The 11,199-nt window shown below is 46.5% G+C and overlaps 1 protein-coding gene across 4 annotated transcripts in view; it reads right to left on the bottom strand.

Annotated features, from left to right (window-relative positions):
• Positions 1–248: 248 nt before the first annotated feature.
• The window catches only part of Ctnnd2 (catenin delta 2), an 843,915-nt gene continuing 832,964 nt past the window's right edge, over positions 249–11,199 (bottom strand). For all 4 annotated transcript variants that reach the window (XM_051151017.1, XM_051151020.1, XM_051151018.1 and 1 more), the window contains 2 exons: positions 8,056–8,129; positions 249–585 (listed from right to left, as the gene is read on the bottom strand). In XM_051151017.1, the coding sequence (XP_051006974.1) occupies positions 325–585; positions 8,056–8,129 (335 nt within the window). In that variant the 3' untranslated portion in view covers positions 249–324. The remainder of the gene's footprint in view (positions 586–8,055; positions 8,130–11,199) is intronic.

Here is an 11,199-nt window from a genome sequence, read left to right as displayed (position 1 = left end):
CTGTCTCCTCTCTCCTTCCTTCAGCCACACGGACTATAAAGCACTTTAAAAAACTCTATAGTTCAGACTAGAAAGGTGTTGAATATGATCACATTTAGGGTTGCGTTTAGCTTTTCAATTGATTTCCCAGTTAACTCTCGATTCATTTAGCTTTCTAAAATAGCTCTGAGTATTTCTTTCTGGTTATCACAGCCTTCCTATGGAACAGGCTTTAACAAACTAAATTTGCAGGGGGGGGGGAGAGAAAGAAAAAGAAAAGAAACTGAATGTCGTGTGGTATGCATGCACATGCACTGTTCCCGGAGTGCCTCGTGTCCTGGTTCCTCACACCCAGGAGTCAGGCGAGGCCGGGTAGTGGCTCGTTTCATAGTTCAGTTCACTGTAAGGACGGGCAGCGGAGTAGAAGTCAACATAGTTGCCGGTGGACTTGAGGCCCAGGTGCATGGTGTACTCGCTGGCTGGAGGGCGGTGATGGACCTGGTCTTCAAAGAAGGACTCATCGTAATTTCGTGTGGAATTCTGAAACGGCTGGTAGGGCTCGTAGTCTTTCCTGCTGGGCTCCTGGGGCACGGGCTGTGCAGAAACCTGGCAGAGAGAAAGTGTCACTCTGGGTCAGTGGGTTCCCTGACCTGCCCTCTCTCCCCATGTCACTCTACCACCCTGTACGTAAAGGACTGGAGCTTGCCTCAGGCTCACTACACACTGCCGGAGGCTGTGTTCTTTCCATGTATTTTGACATGTTTTCAATTCATGTGTTTGGGATGCAATTTGTTTGGTACTTTGATGCTGGCATTCAATGTGTCGACTAGCATTTCGACTTCCTCGACCACATTATTTCTGTGTTCTGGGAACCTTCAAACTTCCCTTGTATAGTTCTTTATAAAGTACACAAAACTCACCATGACTGTCACCCTGTGGTACTGTGGATGTGAGTGCCTTTTTCTCTCTGCCTCATAGGGGTCCAGGGGCCCTTAGCTGGCATCCTTTCTTTCTTCCTTGTCCTACTTGGTGCTTCTGTGAAAGCAACTTGGGTTTTAGCAGCCGTGTATAAGAACAAATATATTTGGTCTTTGTGGTGTTCTAGCCAGGAAAGGGATATGGGAGAGGTTCCATAACTTGTCCAGGGTATTAGGGAGATGCATCAGTGGATAAAGTGCTTGCCATGGAATTGAAGACCAGAGTTTGAGTGCTCAGAACCCACTTAAAGGGTGGTAGGTTTGGTGGCTGTCCCCTGTACTGAGGAGGTAGAGTCAGAGGACTCCGGGGTCAAGCTGGCTAGACAGGATCACTGGGTCTAGGTTTGTACTCATTAAAATGTGTTGTCCACTCCTGGATCCTGTAGCTGTCCATGGTGACTTCTGTCTATGAATTTGTCTACATTTGGAGCCTCACACCAGTGGAAGCACACAGTACTTAGCTTGTGTGACTGGCTGCTCTCCCTCAGTATGTTTTCATCACTTCTATCTGTTGAATATTTCAGAATATTTTTCTGAAGAACAAATAATATTACTTTGAATGGACATACCACATTTTGTTTATCCATTTGTCTTTGGTGGATAATTGGATGCACCTCTGTCTATTTGATTCCCATGTCCTTTTGTTTGTCTTGGAGGGGGGGGATGTATCTTGTATCAGACAGAAACTCTGTGTTTAACACTTTGAGGAAACCCCAACTGTTTGCCACAGCAGTTGTACAATCATGCTAGGTGAGCTGTGGAATTAACTCTACAGAATAAAGAGGCTCATTTTTATCTTTTCTGCACTTTTTGCTGTTGCACTCAGATGCTGCAACATCAAACAGCCTGTGAATGTATAAGGTCTAATGGCCACATATCTCCTGCTTATAACATGTTCCTGTGATTATGTGAGAAGCCGAGGTGTCCCTGTGGTTCGTTCACTCTGTCACAGCTGCCCAAGGGACCAGGACCTCAGACGGATACACACTCAAATATTCTACTCTGTGGAAGACCAAATATTTTCTAAGACTTGGTGCAATTAGAAACTGGTTTGATTAAAGAATGCTGCAGGAACAGTGGCTTGCACCTGTAATACCACATACAAGGGAGGCTGGGCAGAAGGATGCAAAGTTTGAGGCCTGGGTGGTTCAAGGCCAGCCTTGGCAACTTAGTGACACTCTGCCTCAAAGTTAAAGTTTAAAAAGGCTCAGGTGCAGCTCATTGGAGGAACACCTGCCTGTCATGCCCAAGAGCTAGAATTCACTGGAAGGTGGTGTCTGCAGTACTTTCTGGTGTTCCAGCCCAACTCTCAATACTCCTCGTACTTGGCTTCTGTGGGTTACTGTCAGAGGTAGGATCTAGAAACATCCAAGGGTCCCAAGAGCCTTGTTAGAAGTCAAAAATTGTTTCCTTCTGCTTGGCTTAAGAGGGTGTGAGATAAAGAACTCCCCGCACCCTCTCCCCAGTCTCTTCCTGTTTTGACTGAGTCTAGGCTTCCTTTTCAGGTACCTGACCCTTCACTATGAGCAGATGTTTTTAAGGTATGGGATGAGTGGGACCCCATGCCGGTGTCCACAGAGATGTGCAAAGCTCTATAGCTTGTAATAGCCATGGCGTTTGGCATGGATTACAAAACACTCTGGGAAGGACACAGTTTGATTACTTTTCAGCAGATTCAGTAATTCCCTATTAATTTTACTAAGGCTCGGTATGGTAGGCTCCTTTAGAAATGGGTTTAGTTAATAGGTAGTGATTTGTAATTAGCGGACTGTGTATAAATGAATACCTCTAATGGCCCGAATGTAATTCTTCTCTCAAGTAGGCGAAACTCCTTCTTTTATGTATAATTGATTTATACTAGCAATCGATCAGTATGTGGAGAACTTCATCACAGTGGTGGTGAACGACCAAGATTTCAGTCCACCTGTGGAAGTCTGCATGCTCACGGAGCATTAGCCTCTACTTTCCCAAGATGCTAGGCGTGAGCAGAATTCTGGAAATAGCCTGCGACCATGCAGGTCTAGTGATCTGCATGCTTGGGAGTGTGCCCTTCCCATTCCAGAAAGGGCTGCACACTCTGCAAGACTGTGCTGCTGTCCAAGCTAGCAGCTCTGAAAGGCCCAGTCAGAAAGCTTGAAAGTGAGTACAGGCCATTTGCTAGAACTTAGTGTTTGTGTTTCACAGGCATCACCTTCAGCACTGAATCAACTGTTCTTTTCTTATTCCTCAAAGCATCACAGAACTGTATATATGTGCATGCCACATCGACCTGTATCTGTATCTTCCATCTGTCTAGTTACTCATCTGTCTGTCCTTCCGACTTCTATTTTGTAGGGAAGGAAACAGAAACTCTGGCAGTTAACCAGCCTCTCTAAGGTATCATGGTGAGTGGAGCCATGGAGCTGGGACCTGAGTGATCCCTGTGTCTTCACTGTGCTAGCCCAGTCCTGGGGAGAGCCACTGTGGTCAAACCCTGGAGGATGGACCTTACTGGGCTAACTCTGGGCTCTGTGATAAAAACAAAACAAAACAAAACAACCAAAATGAAGTCTCCTTGAGGAGACAGAAAAGGTATGGTTCTTCTGTGCTGGCCTTGGTGGCCAATGCGTGTAGTGCCAGAGCCAAGGATGTCCTTAGGGGAAGTCACTCCTCAGGCTTATGGCTTCCTTCCCTCCATCCCTCCTCCTCTTCTTCCCCTCTTTTTGTCCCTCATTCCTCCCTTCTTTCATACACCCCCTGGTTGGTGGGCATTTTTGGAATTAGGCCTGAGCTCCTTATCTGAGTGTGTATTATGCATGAAGTCCTTAGTTTAATCTCTTCTAAGGTTTAGTGCCTCAAATTTGGGTGTGTCCATACACAGACTACCTAGATTACATGGTGGGTGGTATGCCATACTTGAAAGGACTGATTGCATCACCTGCAATGTTGGCTAGTGAAAGACACTCACAGGGAAGGGATGCTGGCTGTGCTTTTGTGATTTACTCTAAAGGTGTGACAAATGAATAGTCCCCTAGTATGTCATTTTCATAGAGTTTTTACAAACCAGATTTCTAGGAGGGAAGATTCTACTAGCAGTGGGGGTTTATAAGCACATCCATACTATTTGGAGGAAGGCCCGAGGAGCAGAAGGCCGAGGTTGAGATAGATTCTGTCTTAAGGTTACATCCTCTTTAAGAAGCAAGGTGTGACATGCCAGCTTGGGTGGGAGTTACTGGGGCCCACATACTGCACTTAGCCTCCAACTCATGTTCCCACAAACTCATCTCTAAAACTTTTCTCAGTTACCAGAATGGTCAAATTACAAAGAATATTTTTTTTTTTTAAACCCTCTTAAATGTGATGACAGAAAAAGTCTTTAATTTTATTCTCCATGGAGCTTGCCAGTGCCGTGGTTTGCTCTCCAAGGGCTGGCCTATAATGTGGTGGTGCTGAGGTAGTGGGAGCTGTAAGTGATGAGGTCTATGCCAGGCATGCTAGCTCAGCTTACAGTCCTAACACTTGGGATGGCTAGGCAGGATGCTCACTGTAAGTCCTGGGATAGCCTGGCCTTCCAAAACAAACAACAGCATAAAAAGAACTGGAGCTCAATGGGACCTGAGTGGGTCATGGAGGCACCACCTTAGGATATACTGTTGCTGGGGAAGCACAGTGGGGTCACTGTCACAAGATGTGCTCTTTGTAAGGCGAGGCCACCCATGCCTGGTCCTTTCTGCAGTGACCGTGTCTGCTTTTCTACTTCTCAGCCACACTGTGCAGCCAGGACAGGTATACAGGAGAATGAACAGGTGGGGCCTCTTGATCCCATATCTTCCGCTTCCCCAACTAGGAGCTAAGTAAACATACTTCCTTTATGTGGCACTCAGCCTCAGGTGTTCTGTTACAACAACACCAGAGAGGACAAGATCAGGAGGACTAGCAAACCGGATTTATTTTGAACACAAGGACGAACAGCTGCTGATAACAGGATCTTCTGAGTTCCCCATTGAGGGAAAATGGAAGATTCGGACCATTAACTGCGTGGGTCAAGTGCTAAGGACTTCTGTTTACTTTGTCTCTTGTGTCTCAGAGTAGTCACACAGAAGCAGCAAGTTGTCCAAGATGAAAATTACTGGGCTAACTTCCATACTGATTGAATCAGAAGGTCTGGTTTCGGGGCCCCCAAAGCTATGGTTTCATAGCAGTAAAGGGGGTGGGGTGGGAGTGCAGTGGGTGGGTGGGAAATGGGGGTGGGAGTGCGGCTTCAGCCCAGATTTGAAGGTCACTGAGGTGACAAGAGATAGGAAGTAGAACACAGAGGCGAGTGATTCAGGTTGAGTCTGCTTCTTCCCAGCTAGAGGGCTGAAGGTAAACTGCCCCTCCCTGTCCCTTGATAATCATTTCCTTATCTCTTGTGACAACAATACTTGTTCTCTTACTTAAGATTGGGACTCAGGACACCAATACGAGAATTAAAGGTCATTAAAACATGCACCCCCTTTGTAGAGAATTTCTGAGCAAAACCTCCCACTGTCAGCCAGGCATGTGCAGTCAGGCATCTTTGCATGTGCAAGTGTAGGCTCACTGGGACTCTGGGGGGGGGGGGAGGGAAGTGTTCAAAGAATGTGACCTGTCACCCCAGGCCTAAAATCCACGGATCATCAACTTTACACTGTTGGCTGTGTCTCCTAGGAGACTTTAAGTACATAATTGACTGGAAATGTGCACGGAGTTCCTGGGAGTTACATGAGTTGTGCCTCAGAGCCTGGCTCCTCTTTTTTGTGAGGTCACAGAGACTGTGGTTCAGGGCTGTTGCCCTACCTACCCTACCACATTAGCACACATGCCGGGTGCCGGGACTTAGGCCCCCGTCTCAGTACTCCAGTCTTCTGTGTTGACCTGGAGACCCACCTCCTTATGGTCAGCTGCTGTCTACACCTTCACTGTGACTGTTTTGTTTAGAGGCAGGTTCTCATTCTACAGCCCTGCCTGACTTAGAACTCACTATGGAGCCTAGGCTGGCTTTGAACTAATGGCAACAGCATCCTGAGTGCTGGGATTATGGTCTGGGGAACTACACATGGCCCAGGTCAAGTATCTGCTCTCTGGGACTTTGCAAGCTTTAGTTACAATTTACATAAATGATCAGAATATTCTTAAAGATGTGCTTTTGAGAACATTATAGACTGTTCTATAAATGTAGGGAACAGGTAATCTTGGGAGCTACTGTAGTCACACCATGATATGCCAACCATGCCTGAGCTATACTAGATTGTTTTTATTACCAGGTACAGCAGAATCGCTTGGACAGGTAACCTGCTGTGAACGTGCTGATTCTGCTGTGAGCATCATTCTACCTGCTCAACTACAGGCTAATCCTGTACCCTTGGCTGCAACATCAAGAGCTTCCTTCTCATCCCTACAAACCTCTTTGAGAGCTGGAGATTCTTTGCTCCCTGTAACTACAGAATTTCATGATATTTGCTACAAGAAAAAAAAAGTTGATTTCCATAAATAGAGTCGATATTTCTAACACACTTCATCTCCATCTTTTCATGTAGGCAGGTTCACTGGCAAGAGAATAGTTGGGGCCACCCTGGTCATCTCCTTCCTACTGCTTATGACTCAGATTATTTATTCACTAGCTTTTTGGCTTTTAGCAGAGAGGGCAGTTAGCTGTTAGCAATATGTCAGGCAGACTCTTGGGCCATTGCACTCATGGGGGGTTTACAACCACACCAGATGTCTTCCAGAGTGGGTGTGCACTGACTGGAAAACAGGAAGGCAGGGGGTTAACTCTTCTGCTAAGGATCACATTTCCTGCTGATGGTTGATCAGACATGAAAAGCAAGTTGAGTTCAAAGACAGTGTAGTGTTCCCCTACCCTTCCTTAGAAATGAGACTGCATAGGGCATGTCCTTTGGTGAGAGGACGTGGCCACCTGGTGAGGGGCGTGGTCACCTGGTGAGGGGGCGTGGCCACCTGGTGAGGGGGATGATATAATTCCAAAGCCACATGCCCTCCTTCTCCATGCTCTCCTACCCCTGGCCACTGCAATCAAGTGCATGGGTTTTGGTTATTCCTCTCTATATAACTTTTCTGAAGTGTGGCAGGACTGTAAGGCATCCACAGAAGCTAGCCTTGGAGAGGGTTATTAGCCACAAATAGTCACAAAGAGCCAGTCTTTCTCTGATGCCCACCACAGGAGCGAGAACAACATATGGCTGCTTGTCAGGAGGCCCAGCCTCTGCCTCTGCTCTCATAGCCACACAGAAATGGGCAAAGCTGTCCTTCAACAAATGGTTCCCAAATAAAGCAAACAGAGACCCAGATTGTTTAGTGTTTTACAGTGCTGTTTCTGCTGTTGGTAAATATCATGTGCAAAGTAACGCTTTTCTGTCAATCACAGGTGACTGGGGCATAAAAGCTACCCAGTCCCTGCTTAATCAACAAACAATTATGCTTTAGTCATTGGTGTCTTCTACTGGTCTATTTGGGGCTTGATTTGAGCTACAACTCATATTCTGTTTCTCATTACTGTCACGGGATGCTTGAGGTTGGGTAGCTTTATAAAGAAATGAGGACTATTTATCTCACAGGTCTGGATGTTCAAGGCGTGGTGTCAGCACTGGCTCACCGTGATGATGATTTCAGGGTAGAGGGCATTGGGCTGGCTACAGTGCATGCATACATGCATGCAAGAGACACCACCTGGAGATGGGAATCTCCTCCCAGCGAAGGGCGGGCTCCTGAGAGAGCTAACCCCAGGCCTCAGAGCATCTACTGTAGACATTTTCAGGGTCAATGTCACCAATGACCTTCGTACAGACCCTACCTCCTAAACACTGTCACACTGAAGGTCATATGCCCCACACATGAAGCTCTCAGATACACCACATCCAAGCCATGACAGCACCACAGCGTGACACCTACTTTCTCCTGCCAGGCAGGAAGTGACAAGGAAACCACGGGTTGCTTGTTTAAAGCATGCTACTGCCCCCATTCACATGCGTTTTGATGAATGCGAAATATAAGTTGGTTTACTCCTTGAAAACCCAATTTATAATCCTAAACCATGCGAGTCACTAGGAATAAAAATACAGACATGATGCTTGTGCTTTACCTGGTTGTGTTTGACGTCTTCAGCGGGCGCACCATATGAATTCCTATACAAAGTTGAAACTCCAGTGTTTTGAGCTACAAGCAAAAGGAAAACAAAGTTACTAGCAATAAAGGCCAGGTTCCGAGTACCGAGGCAGGTTCGTGGCCTGATACAGCTTTGGTTTCTCACGAACCATTCCAAGTGGAAGGACCTCTTTGTCCCCAAGTCCCCTTTTACATATTCAGAAAGAAGAGAAACCACCCTGTGCGCTCCCGGTAACCTGTCAGCTTATTCTAATAACGTTCGCATCGCGGACAGGGTCAGGGCAGGAGCGGCTGACAGATGGTCATCTTGCAAGTTTTATTGCCTTCTTTCCTGGTAAAAACCAAAGGATAATAAAAGCTTGTCACCTGCGCTGGAGCGTGCAGGAGCCTGAATCAGCAGCTCAGCTTTTAGCTGGAGAATGACAAGAATGCAGTTTCTAATTTGAACGCACACACATGCTTGGTCATCTTTCAGACAGTTTGTTCTCCAAGGCCTGAAGGCCGTGCAGATGACACCATCTCACCACTCCTTGTACATCTGGCCATAGGGAATGGGGAGCTTAAAAGTCCTGTCAGGTACAGGGACAGAAGCCCACACTCCATCTTTCCATATGCTTGGTGTCTAGGTGAGGAGGGGGGAGGTATCCTGTTCTTAGAAGATGTGCCCATTTCCTCAGTTGGTACCTTGCAGGTCCATGCCACAGGCCCAGATGAAGAGCACCATTCCTCTCACATATACTGGGAGAAAGATCTAGAAAACGCTACTTATTTAGGGTCAGGTCAATAGGGCACACAAACCTTTAAAATGTATCCCTGGCTTTCAGGACCCGGGGATAACGAAATTGACACACCACCTACTCTCTTGAAATGAAAATCACAGCAGAGCAGGGCAGCCTATCAAGGCTTTACGTCACACCACGCATTGCTAACATTATTGCCTGAAAGGCGTAGAGTAGCCATGCAGTTAAAATCTTGGAAAACTTTGCTTGGAAAGTGAGGCTGAGAGCTCATCTATTTACCTTCTGTGTGTGTCGCAAGCACATGGAAGTGTGGGCACATGTACCCTGCTCATGCATGGTACATGTGGAGGACAGAGCAGAACATCAGGTGTTGTCCACTATTGCTCCCACCGTGTTGCCTTGTCACCGAAGTGGAATCTCACCATTTTGACTAGAATGGTTGGCTGTGAAGCACGCCACAGCTGCATGTCTCTGCTCGCCCAATGCTGGAGTTGCAGGCACATGCAGCCACGCCCAGTTCCTTACAGAAATATCTGATACTCGTACTCAGCTCCTCAGGCTTGCAAAACACATATTTCTATTCATTGAACAATTTCCCCAGCCCCTCATTTTCAGTTTCATACCACTCTCTGACACTGTACCTCTCCTTCTTACCGTGGAGACAATCTCTCTTGGGTCACTGAACCTTCCTAGTAGTTGCAGCTTCCCATCTTTTCTGTCTTCTCTGTTCACCAGTCTCCCAACAGCCAGGGGTATCCTTTTGTTTTCTGGGTTGGACTAAGTCACTCTCCCTCCTTGATAATACTCTAGTGCTCAAGCTCCACATGATCTCTCCCCATCTCACTGTCTATCATATTTCTCACCCACCGTCTCTTAGCTACCCTCTTCCTCTTTGCTCTATTGAGTGAGTCAAGTTTGTGTGCACTTAGGGAGATTCTACCTGCAAAGCTTCCTTAATCCCGATTCTGGGATCTGGTTGGTGTTCAGTCATCAGCTGAGATGCCTTCCTGTGGTCCACGGCATGCAAAGTTACCCTTCCTATCTGTCCCCCTCTCAGTCCCGATTACACCAGTATCATGTAACATTAACTTGTAGGAGAACATATTCTTATGCTGACATTGTTTATTGCTAGCTTGCCTTTGTATACTAGCGCAGACGCCCCATAAAAACAAGTATGTCTTTTCTCCTCTGTTTCTCTGGGATGGTGCCTGGTCTCAGCGGATCTTCACAGGGCAAGAGATATAATTACCAAGTGACTTAACAAAGGCATCAACCATAGAATTTGGTCTACCTGCCCAGCGAAACATGTGCTATATATGTTCCTGTAAGGCTGAGGTGAAAGGCTGGTGTTCCCTATTTGAAATAATGCATTCCAGGGGGCTGGGATATTTGTTCTATTAACAACCGTGGCCTCTTTCTACATTGCATTGTTGGCTTTTAAGTAGAATACGTTTCTGATTGAAGCTCTGTCCTCAGCTCTTTGGCTCACTGGCCTGTGGAGAAGAGAATCTGGCTGAGAGTAAATACATATAAAGTGAAGGATCTCAAGGATGTTCTTCACACAGAAGTGCCTTTCTTTTTGGTGTCATTCCCTGCACACCCAGTTTCTAACCAAAAGGATTAGGATGGCTTTAAAAGGCATAAGAGAGACACGAACAAAGGCAGGCATCACCTGACGGAAAGGAAAGTTCAGATGGAAAGGCAAAGTCCCCAATAAACCTAAAAGTTAGGCTGTGTATCCAGGGATCAGGTGGCACACAGGAGGTTCCTAGGCAACCAGAGAAACAGCAGCCAGCAACCTGCGTGCTTGAACGCACAGCTGATGCTGGGATTCTGAATGCTCCTTGGTAGCCGAGGGACACAAGGGGATAAAAATCTCTGATAAGATATTCTCAGAACCATAATCTAAGAAAGAAAAGGAATGTAGAAGGAAAAAGCTGTGGGATGGTTAGGATGAGAATTTCATGGATCTAGATTTACAGGGTCCGAGCTAGGGGAAGACAGACAGGCAAGGAATGTGTCCACCACATGTCTTTGAGGGCATGGCCCATCACTGCCCACAGCAGATAGTCTCTCTTCATTGGTGAGTGCCAAAGCTCTCATTGCTGCCTCAGGGCCAAGAAAGATTGAAACATTTGAGGTTTCTTCCACAAAACTCTACCACACCTTGGGTTTAATCTTAAATGAAAAAAAAAAAAATAGTTTTGCTGTGGAGATCCTAAGAAACCTGACATATACATGAATTCCTGAACAATGGGCACTTCCCAACGTTTCCAAAGTAGAAGTCGGTGAAGCAACTTCATTCCAGTGTGATGTGTTGTGTCCTCTTGTGGCATGGCTGGTGATTCAGTTCATCACTACTGTCAGGCTCATTACCTAAG

This window comes from Acomys russatus, chromosome 9, assembly GCF_903995435.1.
Source record: "Acomys russatus chromosome 9, mAcoRus1.1, whole genome shotgun sequence".
Taxonomy (NCBI): Eukaryota; Metazoa; Chordata; class Mammalia; order Rodentia; family Muridae; genus Acomys; species Acomys russatus.
Note: the sequence above shows the minus strand (reverse complement) of the source record. Positions and strands in the feature narration are given on the sequence as shown.